Consider the following 17,055-nt stretch of genomic DNA (forward strand, 5'->3'; position numbering starts at 1 on the left):
GGTCTTCAGTCTCCACTGGAAGATTTGGTTTCCGGTCTCCAGGCCTCCGAAGCGACTAATGGACCTCCGGTCTCCACGACTCAAGTCTCCGCAGGAATATTGAGTCTCCGGCCTCAGAGGTCGGAGGACTGGAGACTGGAGGTTGGAGCCGCCGATATATGCCTGTTTCCCGGCCTTTTGGAGCCCACCGGGAAATCGGGTGCCAGCGGTGCCGGGTCGCTGTGTGCCCGTCGTTCCCCTTTAGGAGCCTTTTCTGAAAGGCTTGGCTATCTACCTACGTAGGTAGGGTGTCGACTGGAGGTGCAGGGCTTATCACCACCCTCCTACGCATTGTAACCCGGCCACCTGAATTAATGGCTTCAAAAGTCGCTTGATGACTTAGGCCTAAGGTGGTGCCTTGGGTATTAGCCTAGCTGATTATTATTATCCCCCAGCTGTGCGGGAAGTAGATCCTGGTTGACCCATTGCTGAGTGAGACTATCAGTAATAAGGTCCTACTACCCATGCTGCATTTGTCACCTGTCCGGGCTTGTGGACGCTGGCGTAGGGCATAATGATGAGACCACTGCTGTAGTAGGCTTTTAATGAGCTATACGCTCTGCTTGGAGCACCTGTTAATAAATATCAGGCAATATCCCCAAGTAAAAATAAATGCATTTTTGTAAATGCGCAACAAAAGTGTTCATTCGTACGAAATGACTACGAACTGGTTCAAACAATAATTGTCTTTTTTATTTCTTTACAGTTCCACCGGAAAAAAAATACACCATGGATGTTCAAAACCTGTAAGAGCAAATTTGATCTTCGCTACGTGTCTAAGTTGTCTACAATTAACTACACTATAGAATTACGATTAACCACTTTCCGGTCAAAACTATCAAACAAAGATTTTTAAAAACCATTTTTGAGCAAATTATTTACATGAAATTCGTATATACTCTTTTTTTTCAAACATCTATGATTTGGAATGTAGTTAATGGGATCCTAATCCAGTAGAGTTTCCGATTTAACGCTCGCGAAGGTAGTCTACTAAGCCTAACTGACGGTAACTCAACTGCGGTGGTTGAGAATCTAAGGGGCAGTTCGCGAAATGTCCGATAATTTTAAATACATTTGGGGCTTTAATATAAATGTTTAACACCAAATTTAATATTTGAAATATTTACATAACAAGCTTAGTGGTTTTATACGATTCAACGTACATTATATCATTTACAACGTGCGCACCCGAAATTTCGATTATTTCGGCCAAATCATCCTAAACGCGTAATTTTACTTAGATCTTTACAAACCATTTATTTCTTACACTTCGATTTGACCGAGAAATAACTTAATAATGGGGTGGAAGGAGGTTCTAAGCTACGCTTAAACTTCATTTAAAGCAAGTGTCGGCTCGACGTCAAGTAGCTCTTTTTTTCAACAGATGTCGCTATCATCGTAATAAAAGTTAGTTAAGCTATATTTTGACCCAAAAGGCGGCTACTTTTGGGTATCCCTCGCGTTGATTGGATCGTTTGTAAATTGGTCAATAACATAAATTACAGTAATTTTAAACTATATTTTTACGTGGGAAATATATTTTAGGTTAAAGTCCACTAAATAGAGTAAAAATAGCCTAATTATAATACTCTACAAATGGTTCTCTGACGACGTTATTGTTTCACTATTTTGAATTTTAGCTTCCTTTGCCATTAATAGATGGCACCACGCTCTCCAGTAAAATCACTTTTTTTCGAAAAATCGGAAAGATTCATGGCCATCTCTAATAACAGGGGCCTTTTTATAACACAGGTGGCCATGATAGAGCCGACAGTTGCTTTAACAGCGTCGAGCGCTAAATTTTTACATTCGTAGCGGGTAAGTTACACTACGGAAACACTCTATTAGAAAGAAGAAAATCAGTGTGAAAATATTGTAAAGTTACGTTCAAAAGTAGATGAAAAGTTTCAAAATAATTCGCAAGTATAGAATGATAGTCGTTTTTTGAGAATGATAGATTGTAAAAAAATAGTTCCACGAAACAGCGAGTGGAACTAAAAAATAGTTCTTGAAGGGAAAATATTTAAATAATTATAAATATTAAATACATTAATATTCATTATTAATAGTGAGGATACTCGATCGCCATAGAAACGCTTACTAGTTTGCTAGTTTGCGAAGCGACTACCCGAGTGTAATCATAAGTACGTAATAAGTGTGACACTTCCTATTCTCCCGATGCTAATTTTGTTAAGCAATGACCAAAATATGATGATATGGTTAAAGGGAATGTGAACTAAATCGAAAAATCGTCTGCTAAAACGCGCTTAAGTTTGTTTGTAACGTAACTAGCACCAATCTTCCCTAGCTTTTGTTAAACCTGGTGACAAAAATATGGAGGATCATACTCCCTTTAAGAACTGATTACAACCAAGAACTGTCTTTGGAAGTTTCGGGTAAAGGTGCCCGAGCAATAGCCAGCCACGGCCAATTTAAAGGATTAGCCAAGGCCTAGTGAAATTTAAAACTCTTTGAACGATAAAAATAACGTTTACTTTTGCGAAATAATGGAGCAGTAATTACTCTAACTTGGCTGAAATTTTCCCGGCGCAATCACTCCGAGATAGACTTCAGTGTCACGAATATTACGTTACTTATGATATAGTTTAAAAACTACGGTGGAGGTCAAGCGTAAATGTTTACTATTTGTTAAGCCTTTGCTGTGTTAATGGCCAACTTTTGGTTATTGTTTGAGAGCATCGGTAAAACCATGGACCAATAAATACGGGACATGACTCGAGGGAGATATATTTTGCTCGTATAGTGTCGCCTTCTAACATTAATTAAGCTAATTAATATTAATTTTTTTAACAAAATACTGGTTAATCGAAAAGATTACAATTTACAAAATAAAAATTCGACGCTAAGCCTTGGTCAATATTAACTTGACTCGTTACCGACTGACGTAGTTATTTTTTTTTAATTTTGGCGGTTAGGCGTCGCTACTAGTCGCGGTCCGTTTTGATTGGCCCATTAGTAAAACCACGCCTGCAAAGATATTTCGTTTAAGAGTTTAAAATTCGAGATCAAATTCGCAAAAAGTGAATTGTTTACGATAAAATATAAAAAGCTGGCAATGATAAGTTTCACCTTCATCCGTCCGACAATCGCTTTTCACGTCTACGAAATTATCTACCGAAGATCTCTCAAATATCTCCGGCTACATATTTGATATGGCACTATGAATTTGTTCAACTATTTAAAAAATATATGACACTTTTCTACAGTTTTTGTTTTTTTTTTTACGTGAAAACTGCTCTAAACTACGCTATATTGAGTGACGTGATCACGGTTATTTATGAATCACAGATACAAATTTCGTCCGTTGATGTGGGCAAAATATATAATTAAAAAAATTCTTTCGCTGGAAACCAACAAAATCGTCAAAATAACAATCATCTTTTCTTAAGTTTTGGTTTCAGTTTTGTATAAAACTGTCCATAGTACTTAAATTCACAGATTTGCAGTCCTCGGGTGACAAGCTACGGTCTTCGGAATTGACCGGACTCGCCACTGACGTAAAACCTCGCGACAGCCGCTGTCAAAGATTTTTAAAAATGCGATTAGTATTGGTCCTGAAATGTGTTTATTTGAATAACGACGTCGTACCCAAGATTCGAACTCTGACAACTTTCCGATTGACGGTTTTATAACGAAGGAATTACCCACTTCCGGCACGTGACCTCCGAAAAATTGTACTCCATCGGTTGCTGTGGTAACTGTGGAGCCAATGGTTTTTGGAGTTCCGCCAGGAAGTGGGTAATCGCTATTGACTACGCCCCAGGCAGTGATTTCGAGTCTAGGGTACGAGCTGTCTTAAACCAACTACCATAGTACACAGAACCGCCGAGAGCGGGCTTTGAGCCTTGTAAAACAGTAATTTCGAGGCCCGTGAAAGTTATTTTTACTGAAGATAACATTACGTTTTCACGGAGAGCTAGATGGCGCCAGCAGTACAAAATTTAGACTTTTAAAAATTATCTTAAAACCGGGAACAATATAAAATTTGCATGCTAAATATTTTAGAATTTTAATTTCTTTTGACAGTTTTTAAACCTAATAATAGCGAGATAAGTTAATTTTGTATTGAATGATTAAGTTTTTATTCACTTCCCGCCAAACGTTTTAAATTGGCGCCATCTTGTATAAATAAATGTGTTTAAATCGAACCGCCAATGGCTACTATCTAAATGGGCGATTCAAAAAACGTCTTTTCGACACCCACCACCCCTAACGAACAGTAACATTTGGTAAGTCGGCCACAACCTAAATTGCTTGACAAATACTCGACCTAACTGATTTACATTAGCACTAGATACAATAAAATTATTAATTTATTTCAAAATTAAGCGGATTTATTGATTGATTTACCTCTAGAAAAATAATCATACTCTTACAAATGAAAAAAAAAAACAAGTATTAAATTTTCTAGTGTTCTTAAAATAATTGATAGTTTACATTTAATAACATTAAATCCCCATCACCCTTACTAGGTTAAGTAATTTGCGAACGGCCCTTAAAAGATTGTTTCCCAGTAAGCAAAGAACAAACTACTCACTTCCATGAGGGTCCCGGGTGTGACGGCCAGATAATAGAGGGCGTAGCAGGGAATCCAGGCAATGGACGCCATACTGATTCCCCAACCCAAGAATTCTCCCCACCAGGGGAACACGTAGTCGGCGTAAGTTAGCGGTTCGTATTTAATTACGGAGAATAGGAAAATACTCTGCAAAAAAAAGATAACGTTTTAAAAGCTCGTAACCCACACTTCGAAAACTGAAATTAGGAGAGTGTACTCCGCCTTGGAACCATATCGACTTTCGCCGTAGCGCCACCTGCTTGTCGAGGTGTCATTTGAAGGTCGAATTCTTAATATTACGACGCCAGGAATTTACTAGTACGAAAATATCTTTAGTTGTACAGGGTGTTTCAGAAGTCAGTGCAATAAATTTGAGGTGTTATAGGGGTTGAGTAAAGATGTTTGACTGTCTTTGTCGCGATCCTCCTCGACGAATAGGAAAAGCGCGAGAGAGCGTTAAAGTTTGGCCTAAAAACGCCTAAATGTAAGCTTTCAACGAACATAAGAACCCAGATAGAAAACCGGTTTTAAAGGGGTAGTAGGGAATTTTACTACTACAAAAAACACCATATTGTCGAGTGCAAAACAGTTTTATTTTTTAAATGTTCAAATTGTCGTCCTCCAGCTCCTAAACAAAGTCGGCAGCGACGAAGAAGCGATGTCCGTACGGACTGAAAAACTCCAGCTGTGGTACGAATCTTTTCCGAAGCGGCGTGAATTCGTGCTACCAAATCCACTTCCGTCTCCACTGGTGTTTCGTAGACAAGTTCCTTCATCCACCCCCACAGAAAAAAGTCAAGTGGGTTTAGATCCGGCTCACTTTTCGAGCGTTCCTCGACTTGCAATATCCAGAGAGATGGATTGGCAGAGGAGGTCCGGTCAACTGGCCTGCAAGATCGCCGGATCTAAACCCACTTGACTTCTTTCTGTGGCGGTGGAAAATATTCGTACCACAGCGGAAGTGTTTCAGTCCGTGCGGACATCGCTTCTTCGTCGCTGCCGACTTGGTTTAGGAGCTGGAGGACGACAATTTGAACATTTACTTTAAAAAATAAAACTGTTTTGCACTCGACAATATGGTGTTTTTTGTAGCAGTAAAATTCCCTACTACCCCTTTAAAACCGGTTTTCTATCTGGGTTCTTATGTTCGTTGAAAGCATACATTTAGGCGTTTTTAGACCAAACTTTAACGCTCTCTAGCGCTTTTCCTATTCGTCGAGGAGGATCGCGACAAAGACAGTCAAACATCTTTACTCAACCCCTATAACACCTCAAATTTATTGCACTGACCTCTGAAACACCCTGTATAATAATCACCACCTTAGGCCTAAGTCATCGAGCGACTTTTAAAGCCATGAATTCAGGTGGCCGGGTGACAATGCGTAGGAGGGTGGTATCAAGCCCTTCATGCCAACAGCTCCCTACACTCACTATTTCGGAGCAAAGCAATTGTTATTTTTTTATAATTTTTTAAGTTTCTAACTTAATGAAACCTGCCAACTCTGAATCAGATGGGGCACGAACGCGAAAATCGAAAAATTAACTATGCAGCCGGACACGCGACTACAACCAAACCTTTATCTTTCCGTACCTATATAACTGACATCGAAACTAGTCCCATCGTAATTACTGAAAACTCAATAAGCCTTTCTATTAAATAAGCTACGCTTGCTGAACTTATTTTTATGTAACTAGACACTTTGGAAACGTTTTAAAACGGTTTCGAAATATCAAATTGTAAAATTTTGGTGTCGTATGTATTTATCGTATGGCTGTTAATACAGTTGACTCCGAAAAGGTTGAATTTGATCTTTCGAAACCGCCTCAAAACGTTTCCAAAGTGCGTAGTGTGAACGCGGTTTAATTCGTAGTTCAGTTCAGTTTATGCTTACAGACGGGGTGCCTCGTCGAATTTACTCTTATGCCCAGGGCTTTTCGTTGTAAAACGTCATCGATTCGTCACCCGTGACGCAGCAGCAACATCAAAACAAGAAGGTCAATGTTACTTTATAAAAAGGCTTATTGGGAAAATTAATTTTCTGATGCAACCGAACACGCGACAACAGAAACGACATATTTTCGTTCAAAACAGGCTATTGGCGATTTTTTTTTAATTATTCGTCGATAAATTCCTGTCATAGTAAAGGTATAAAAAAAAATATCAGAAAAAGTATAATTTTCAGGCAATTTTTGTGCCGTACCATAAAGTACGATAAATTTCGAATTTATCTGAAACTGCGGAAAACCGGTTAAGGGGAATATAACCTGCAAAGCAATCTTTATGGAAGACCCCTTCAATTTTTTCATATTTCCCTGTACAGTGGTGTCAAACATTTCTAAAGGCAAAGGCACCAAAAACCTGAGGTTATATTCCCTTTAAAACGGTAGACTATTAACAATTTAACATTATATTTTTTGTTTTATTGAACCATATTCAAAATAGACCCAAGTTGATTTAAGCTTTATAAAATTTTTGATTTCCCATAAATATAACTGCGAACCAAGTTTATCGCCAATACTTTTTTCCATAAAATCCTTTCCGACTATCTTGCCCCCTGCCGAGCATGGCTGCTAGAACTTTGACAGCAGCTTTGGTAGCAGGCTTGGAAATAAGGTTTATTTCTAAACTGGTCTATTTGGCCAGTGACTCCCAACTCTTTAATTATTTAAGTGGTCACGTAGACCAGTTGGTTAATAATACGGTAGATAATTTTGAATTAATAAACTTGACACTGGACCAGTGAACCCCTAGCTTTAGAATAAAAAAACTGGTCCGAGCCATTAATAAACTGGTCTTTGACCCAGTGACCACCGCTTATTTCCAAGCCTGTTTGGTAGTATAAAGAAAAACCGGTTTTAAGTCCTGCAGTTGTGATATTTGACTTTGAGGGGATTTTATGGAAATATCTATTGTCTGACGTATTTAAAAAATATATACCTCTTACAGTCAGCTATTTTGTATAAACAAGTAGTAATTTGGAAAATTGGCACCTCTACAACTGGGTGGCGCTGTAGTCGATCCCCTCGAATGCACTTACCCAAGATTAAAAAAACTTACAATAATAACTAATGGAGCCCCGCAGACCCAGCAGAAGAAAAAGAAGTAGTTTGGTTTGAATCCTATCATTTCTTCAATATTGGAGTATATCCTACGAGCACCTGTTTTAATCATTCAAAAATTAATCAACATTTTAATTTATTTTCTTAATAGACGCTTCAATAAAACCATGGACATTCTATGAACAGGCGGGTACATTAATAGTTCTTTTTATTAAGTAACGTGGCTTTCTTGTTTAAATGTGGCTCTTACGTCACAGTCTTTTACAAGTCTACGAGCGCGTGCTACAGTCACCAGCGCGCGTGCGAAGAATATATTAATAAAGCTGGGTCTTGTGACGTAAGAGCAACATTTTGACAATTTGGGCAAGACCACTTTATATTTTACAAAATCAACTATGGGGTCACACCGGTTAATACCGTTCTCCGAAATATTTATCCAAACATCTGGCAACGCTGTTAAATTTTCTCATGCTGAACAGGAGCACTGAATTGCGAATAGTATCGCTAGAATGGCAATAGCTAAGTCTGGAACAGGGTTGACAGGCAGTAGAAAATAATAATAAAGAGTGCATTGCGCGTCCAGTCTCTGCGTATTAATAAACCCTATCAAATCGCTGCATCGGTTTTATTGAAGGGTCTATTGAAATTATAAAAACATAATTACCATAAACGTAGCAAAATCCTATAATCTCGAAGAAAACCACCGTTAACAGAGTTATACCGCTCGCTGCGTAGAAATCCATAATTGAAAACAAATAAATTCCACCCTGGTAGTAAAACAAATCACAGATTAGGGGGATAATTCTGATAAAAAGTGGCTTTCCTACTATACCTGAGTGACCATGGGAATTCCCAATAAAAATTGAAAAAACACGACAATAGCCGTGAACTTCTTCCTGTGCGGTCGTAGATGAGATGCAAATTCATCTACAACTCCGGTAACGAACGCCTCCACCGTACAAAACTAGAAACAAAAACTTTCGTCAAGGCTTAGAGCTTTTGAATTTAAATAAATAATAATTTGGGGTGATTGAAGTTTTACCAACAACGCCAATAACGATCAAAACTACCTCTTGCGGTGAGTTTTGGCGTTAATAAAATATTATTGGTTATACCTGACTATCAACGCCTAACGTAATCAGCATTAGGAAGAATAACACGGCCCATAGCGGAGATACGGGGAGCCTGGTTACAACTGCAAATGGAGGTAAAATCTCTATCAGTACCTACTATGATAATTCTAAACTAAGGTTTTATAGTATTTTACCTTCTGGGTATGCCAAGAAAGCCAAACCTGGGCCTATACCGCAAAGAATGAATGCATTTAATACCAAAAAGTAACTTCATCTACTAATTTTTATATTTTAAGTTAATTTAAAGATGAAAATTAAAATAAAATAGAGAATAGATATATACTGATGGCTGACCTAAACGTCCCACTTTGCAGATGGTCATTTCTAACCTCCGCGGGTTTGCGAAATCACCTCCCAACATCCTATCAGGAATGTATTTTAGCCGGAGAAGACGTTTTTCGTGAGGGCGGATAGTGTGGGTTTTATATTTTTAAACTTTTTACACACAACCATATGACAACAATTCAATAAACATATTTTTAAAGAAATGGTAGGTCTAGTTTATTCATTTCTCGCATGCTACCAAAAACTACGAATTAAAAACAAACTGGTTCTAGAAAAATGGCCTATCATTTAAACTCTACCAAAGCCTATATTTTTGTTAATTTTGCATCTATAAACCTTTGTTAATAGGGTTAAATCTACTATGCAATAGTCTTAATCGATAATTCGAAAAAACGGTCACAATTCGTCATATTTTTTAAAGCGGAGAAACACTGAAACAGCCGCCGTTTTCCAGGCAAAATAAAAGATAGCGTGGCTGCCAGATTCAGATTATTTGATTAGAACTACAACCACGGTTATTCAACTTTAATAAATACGATTAGGGAAGCTTTCGGATGACACCGAAAGTTGCTTCATGAACCAAGAATTTAAGGGGACTCGCTGTTCAGGCTTTAAAAAGCACGCGTTAATACTGAAAATAGGAAAATCACGGCTAATTTTAGTTCAATGTGGACCAACTTGGCGTCGCTGAAGTCGATTTCCGGCGTAGTTTCGTTGATAAGTTGGAGCGTTCACGTTAAATTTTACAACATGGCGCCGTTGTTGTCGGTTAAGTGATTAGGCTTAAAAGTTTTAAGAAAATTTATTTTTGAAATTTGTTCTCTAAAAGTTTAATTAATGGTAATTCACCATTGTGTTAAGTAAAAATAATCAGTAAGCCGCATATGGCTGAGGTTTTTAAACAAATTCACTGGAATCCATCTCACTTCTATACTTAAAAATATTATGAACTAAGCCTAAGCTAACTTTCTCGCACGTACTGTCGCCTAAGCCCCGACTAAGACTTTCGTAGTTGAACCAAATTCTAGAGGCACTTCGAAGCGGCTGATGTACCTCAGTAAGCCGTCCAATTTAGGCCACGCCTACCGTGTTAAAATATCGGGAACAGTGAGTCCCTTTAGATTGATGGTCCATGGTTGCTTTCACCAAATTACCGCCTCATTTATCTTTATTACATGGTAGCGCCATCTAGGTTAATTACATTGACTAAAGATAGACAAAAATTTTAATAAATATTTACTGCTAATATTTATTATTTTCTAAGTAAATACATTTTATTAAATTATTTTCATAAATAATTGACCACACCAACCGTTGTTTAATTATTTTTAACGAGCTTTTATTTATCCGCAATAGAGGGAGCTGTTGGCAAATCACCGTAAAACCTCTATCTTCCACGCGAGTGGGAAAAAGAGAGTGACTTACGCGTAATATAACCTCCAAAAAGTTGAATAACCACGTTATCGTTTTCCCGCCAAATATGGAAGTAGATCTGAATAATATAATCGGCTAGGACTATCGCGGGTTCTACGTGTTAGGACTTGTTACAATGACTAAGACACTACCCTACTTTTCAGAGTGGCACAGCATCAACATCTAATGAGCTTAATACTAAGACTGGACGAAGTTTTAAAAGTACACAACCTTACAAGTATGATATCGGCTTAAAACTAGAAAACGTAACTTACCAAATAGGCTTAGCGAAAGTAAGCGCAAATGACCAACTAAAGATTGCAACTTACCGGATTTGGCCACCGTGGCTACGTCTTTTCCTTGAACAAATGCCATGTGCCCCAAAACGGAAAATATCACTAAACCAGCAAAGATACTAGTACCACTACTGATGAAGCAAACTATGATGGAATCCCTATCAGAGGCAAAAGTAAAACGTCACTTGGTTTATAATCGCCGTCAATAAGTGATAACATGAATGTATTCATTGCAACCATGACTATCGAACTGCATGAGGTAGTCTGACCTCAGTCGCTAGGATGGGATGGGCTTAGCTATCATGACGTCGGTTACGCGCCGCCGCTCAAAAATTGTATTGAAGGGCAACGTTTTGAAACTTTACTAACTTTCAGTGCCAAGGCTTAGCGTTAAATTTTGTTTCCAAAATTTCATTACACGTCTTTTTGATTGAACGAAAATAGGTAAGAATATGAATAACAAATTCCTTTATTTATGATTATCAAGTAATATTGTTAAAGTACAGGAATTGTTCTAAGAATCACGAGTCATTTTCTTAGCCGGTTAAATCGCGCAATCCCGGAAATGTTTTGTGGATCGAGTCAATGACAAATGTCTGTCTCCTGATTGGCTCAAGTGATTACGTAAGACGCACCGCCCATCTTAGCCCCAGATGGTAGAAAGGTTAATGATATAGTTCGATATTCATGGTTGAAATGAATACATTCATGGTGATAAGCCTTGTGGCCAAGTTAGAAGATTTCCTCCTATTTCTAGAATAAAGTTGGAGGAATAACAGGAGATAGACTCTCATAGGAGCAGCGTTGCCAGACGTACGATAATTATCGTACACGTCGATAATTTCGAAATGATTTTTGGGATGTACGATATTTTCAAGGGCGAACTATATAGTACGCATTTTTCGATAATTCAGCTCACAATATTTTTTTTAATTGGCCGAAAACATAACTTTTCAATCGGTCTAACTTTAAGTGTTATTAAAAAAATTTATTTCACAAGTTTAACGCCACTATTTCACACACAATTTAAATCTACCGCCAACTTTCCGGCATACGATAATTTTTTGGCTGTGGTACGATAATTTGAGTTTCAGGAACTGGCAACCCTGCATAGGAGGTTTCGATAGTTGGAAGCAAAAATTCAATAGGAGGTCGCAAAATTTTAACGTCTTTGACCACCGTACAATTTATAATTTGAATTTTCCTTTTACGAATTCCAAGTTATACCTAAAGTTCCCGTTAAAAGATCATTTTGTCAAGCTTTATTTCCGAAATATAACGGTCAGTTTACTTAGATGGCGCCACATGCTCCATGATGAAACATGATTTAGTTATATTTTTCTCCGTGATACGGTGATAGGCAAAAATTGGACTCTGCGCCTGCTAAAATACCAAACAATCCGGCGTAGGAGAATCTCTCTATCAGGTTAGGAGGAAATCGGAGAATTTTTCTCTGGAGTATGGAGGTTTGTTTTTTATACTTGGCCACCCGGATAAAGGTATGGTTTTGAATAAACTCACTTGTAGAAGTTGTGCCGGTATTTGTTATAGCTGCCTAAGGCAATATTGGCCCCAATACCAACACCGTATGAGAACAGAACTTGGGTTCCGGCTGAAACCCATACCTACAAATAATAAGGATTCTTTAGCACTTCTTGGCGTTACATGCTGAAGAAAGCGATACATTCATTATTCTGCCCTACGTTTCAGAAACGCATTATCTATAAAGCTGGTTTCTCACTCGACCGAAAATATGACGGAAAGACGATAATAAACGCCGAGCTGAAAATTGATTCAAATTACTTTTACCGCTAACGTTCAACTTTCCGCTGCTAATTTTCCGTCGAGTGTGAAACCAGCTTTACAAGGATACTGGCGCGTTTATCCCTCCTACTTCGCCTCCCTTCCTATCCTCCTTGCTGTAATATTGTTGTTTTTCATAAGAATGACAAAAATCGATTTATCTCGAAATGCCAGCTTAAGGGTTGGTTTTCACTAGCGCAAAACCGTCGTGACGGCGGGCGTGAACGCAAAAATTTTCTATTAGGCCTAACGAGGATTTCAAAAGTTAGCGCCCGCCGTCACGGCGGTTTTGCCTTAGTGTAAACCAGCCTTAAGCCTGGTTTTCACTTGGCGGTTTTTGGGCGAAAAAGCCCGGCGTCGACGGAAAATGGGCGAAAATTTCCGTCGACGCCGGGCGGAAATTCCGTCGGTTTTCGGTTTTGTGGGGCGATTTTCATTTCTATTTTTTTCGCTCAGTTGGGCGATTTCGCTCTTTTTCAACCAATCAAAAACCATTTTCGAAAGGTGACTGTGACGTCAGGGGGATGGTTAATTTCCTGCTTCTTGCACCCGGAACTCGGCCACGTGCTTTTCTGTGAATTTTGGAACGTGTTTTTTTTGATACCCTTGTTGCCTTCTTTTCCAGTATGTTTCTTTCACACAAACCGATCTTTCATAACTCATATTTCTTTGAACACGATAGATCATGTAAAATAACATTAAATTTAAAATGCTTACATGAGCTTTAATCAATAGTTCACTATTAAGATCAGATAAATCATCCATTTTTAGGCCTAGGCTTAAATCTCCACTATCAGACGAAAACCGACGAACTCGCTGCCAGAAAGAAATCGCTTTATTTCCGCCCTAAAAAAACGCCAAGTGAAAATGCTAAAACGCCGACAGTGACCGAAACGTCGAAAACCAAATCGCCGACGTCAAACTTTCTTTCGGTGATTTTCCGCCAAGTGAAAACCAGGCTTTAAGAAGTTTAGCGCGCGCTTGACGGAAAAATTTATGAAAAATGGCGGCAAGATTGCGGCCGCTACGCTACGTGTTGCCGCCATTTTTCCGAAATTTTCGAGCCGAGCGCGCGCTAAACTTCTTACAAGGATGCTGGCGCGTTCATACCTCCTACTTCGCCTCCCTTCCTATCCTCCTTGATTACAGTATTTAGGTAACTGAAAACGAGTTGTTAGGGGTTTCATTTAGTCCGCAATCTAAATATGACAACGAATAACGCGTTTTGTACGTTTATATTTGGCTAAAACTCTTGGCAGAAATGCATTATGTGGTATAAACAGGGTTGCCACAGTTTTTTCACAATCAAATTCCCTGACTTTTCCAGGTTTTCCCTGACCATCTCTGGAGATTTTCCCTGACTTATTTTGTGCCAAGATTTTGTATTTTTTAACCTATATTGTAGTAAAAGTTTCCTATTTTTCAACCGAAATCAAATTCCCTGATATTTATACCCATATTCAAATTCCCTGACTTTTCCAGGTACCGTGGCAACCCTGTATAAATATACCGAGAAGAAATTAGAGCAGACGAAATTATACGAAAGGAAGACTCTTATAGGTTAATAACGACATAATGCGTTTCTGCAAATTTCTGACGGTCGTTAATGCGTTTCTGTAGAGTATTTTCACGGGTGACGTATCAGTAACATTGGCTTTCTCGTTTCGATGTTGCTGCTGCGTCACGGGTGACGTATCAGTAACATTGGCTTTCTCGTTTCGATGTTGCTGCTGCGTCACGGGTGACGTATCAGTAACATTGGCTTTCTCGTTTCGATGTTGCTGCTGCGTCACGGGTGACGTATCAGTAACATTGACTTTCTCGTTTCGATGTTGCTGCTGCGTCACGGGTGACGTATCAGTAACATTGACTTTCTCGTTTCGATGTTGCTGCTGCGTCACGGGTGACGTATCAGTAACATTGGCTTTATTGTTTTGATGTTTTACTACGAAAAGCCCTGAACGAGGAACCCTGTTTTTAAGCATAAACTGAACTGAACTGAACTACGTATTTCGTGACGAATGAGCTACATAAAAACCAGTTCAGAAAGCGTAGCTTATTTTATAGAAAGGCCTATTTTTGAAGATTCATAGCTTGCTCGTTGGTGTGGCCTATTTTAATTGCTTAGGTAACGAGTTTGTCGGCCACGACATTAAGACGCTCATGGAGGTCACGTAGTTATTGGCTAAACAGGACCGCGAGGTAATTTGCCTCGTGTTCGATGACGTAGAATAATGTCATGGCGACTGTTTTAAGGCAGAGCTTGGCTATGAAATATGACTAAAACTCTATGAGCAACCACCGAATTAGCACCTGCGTCTTCAAAGTAATTAAACCATTAGGCATAAAAAAAAACCTAAGATAACAAGCATAGTTCGTTTGAAAATATATATTTTTTTGAAGATTTGTACTCACCCGCGGCTCTTGCAACTTCTCCCATTTGGGTGTGATGAAAAGCTTCAAGCCGTCCGACGCTCCCTCTAGCGTTACCCCTCGTATGAATAGAATTAAAAGAATTACATACGGTGAAATGGCAGTGAACCAGATAATCTAAAAAGTTACATTGATTAGTTAGAAGCGATCGGTTCTGTCGAGAACGTATTCGGCTGAGAAGATGCGGACATATCGTGATCCCCCGGGAGAAAGCCACGCCCCTCCGCCTTTCCTAGCGTTATCTTTCCGCCTTTCTGCCGCTAAGGGGACGAAGACACGCGCTGTAGGCGGAGAACATCAAATGGGAATCATGAAAACCAAGGCTATTAGCCCGGGTGCTGAGACGTTTTTCAGAATCGCCAAATTCGTATCTTGCCCGTGGGTGTGGCCTGTGGTGGTCAGGTGCTTATTTAATCGCAGTTAATATGGTCACGTGGTGTTTGCCTCGTGATTGGTGACGTAGTAAAATGTCATGGCGGCCGTTTTAAGGCGGAGTTTAGCTATGACGTATGCCAATAACGCGACGAGCAAGGATATAATAGAGATTCGTCGCTAAATTAACAAAGGGGGCATGGTTTTATTGCTATCAAAGTATACTTAGCTTCTCAAAAACTTATGTTCTGCCTTTCGTGACTATATTATAAAAATTATTTTAACAAAAAATATCAACAATAGGTGTTTCCATAAAATAAAACCATAAGAAACTCGTCGAGTATTGGTTTTTTCTATCCTCGTTGCTACAAAGTTCAAAGAGGGGTTTTTACAACTTTTCGTGGTCAATAAACGGTACCCACAAAGTTATAGAAACTGTTGTCCATTTAAATTAAAGGAATGTTTTTCAGCATTGAAAGTTACTCCTTTTAAATTTAATTTCATAATTAATTGAATAAAACCAGCTCCTAATCCAGTACTCGATAACCCGACTCGCTAAAATCTGTATCGCTAAATCACGAAATGTCTCAGCACCAAATTCACTGTTACATATCCATATTCTCAGTTAGCCCGAATACGTTCTATTAGTGGGCGCAAGTATTTCACAATTACCTTCCCACTTTGGTGAATTCCTCGCCATATAACGACGTAAACCAACAACCAAGCTAATAACAGATAGAGACAAAGTTCCCAGCGTATTTCGCCACTGACTTCAAGGCCAGGGGACACGTCCAGAACTCGACGTCTGTTTAATAAAATTTATATTAGCGTATAAACGATGTCGCAAATCAAACTTTAGACGCTTTTAACAGTCGCGTGATGAGAAGTTGTTTCCAAAGAATGTGGAAGACCATCTAGTATTTGAAGGTCGGTGGTTTTTTTTTTTATAATTTAACGCTACCTCGTTACAAACCGGAATGTACGTAGAAAAACATGGCAAAGTTCGACCTGGATGTGCCAGACTCGCAACTAGTACCCTAGGTGTTTAATGCCGTTTTTGTTCAAAGTCGGGCGTAATGTAGACCTATATGAGATATGAAATTACCCAAAAGGAGGGGGTAGGTACATTTGTTAGAATTTCAATCGTCCGAACGGTGGAACAAAAGTTCGAATTTCATCCGTCCGAACCGCCGAAATAACAAATGTTTCAATTGTTCGAATTGGACAACTTGTTTGTTTCATTCGTCCGAATCGGTTGCATCACTTTTCCGAATTCTGTCGCTAAATTAGTATTTCTTATTGGTTTTTTTGTCCTGATTTTTTTTAGTGCAAGAATAAAAAATAAAAAACTACATTGTAAATATCGTTGTTTGTTCAAGTTGTTTTTTCTTAATTGCTGCTATATTGTATATTTTGCCGATATAGTAAGTGGGAATTGCGTTGAATGTTGTGGATATTTTAGGTTGGGCTAGGTTCACGTTAATGTTACTATTTTCTTATATTAACAATATTTAAAAAAAAAACAATTCCTAATGTTCGAAAAAACGGACAAACGATTATTCGAACAAATGAAATTCGCCAGTAAAGTTAACATAAATTGAACGACTAAATCACCAACAAAAGTTGTGATAAATTTTTCGGG

At 38.6% G+C, this 17,055-nt stretch overlaps 1 protein-coding gene across 3 annotated transcripts in view; it reads right to left on the reverse strand.

Moving 5' to 3' along the window:
• Window positions 1-3,266: 3,266 nt before the first annotated feature.
• Window positions 3,267-17,055, reverse strand: part of LOC149961281 (sodium- and chloride-dependent GABA transporter 1-like) — a 56,759-nt gene continuing 42,970 nt past the window's right edge. For all 3 annotated transcript variants that reach the window (XM_090176537.1, XM_090176546.1, XM_090176540.1), the window contains exons 5-15: window positions 16,086-16,218; window positions 15,024-15,158; window positions 12,327-12,430; window positions 10,839-10,963; window positions 8,946-8,978; window positions 8,794-8,873; window positions 8,511-8,642; window positions 8,343-8,445; window positions 7,677-7,777; window positions 4,598-4,765; window positions 3,267-3,577 (exon numbers count right to left, since the gene is read on the reverse strand). In XM_090176537.1, coding sequence (XP_090032663.1) covers window positions 3,458-3,577; window positions 4,598-4,765; window positions 7,677-7,777; window positions 8,343-8,445; window positions 8,511-8,642; window positions 8,794-8,873; window positions 8,946-8,978; window positions 10,839-10,963; window positions 12,327-12,430; window positions 15,024-15,158; window positions 16,086-16,218 — 1,234 coding nt within the window. In that variant the 3' untranslated portion in view covers window positions 3,267-3,457. The remainder of the gene's footprint in view (window positions 3,578-4,597; window positions 4,766-7,676; window positions 7,778-8,342; window positions 8,446-8,510; window positions 8,643-8,793; window positions 8,874-8,945; window positions 8,979-10,838; window positions 10,964-12,326; window positions 12,431-15,023; window positions 15,159-16,085; window positions 16,219-17,055) is intronic.

Source organism: Leiobunum rupestre, chromosome 1, assembly GCF_980474605.1.
Source record: "Leiobunum rupestre chromosome 1, qqLeiRupe1.1.hap1, whole genome shotgun sequence".
NCBI lineage: Eukaryota > Metazoa > Arthropoda > Arachnida > Opiliones > Sclerosomatidae > Leiobunum > Leiobunum rupestre.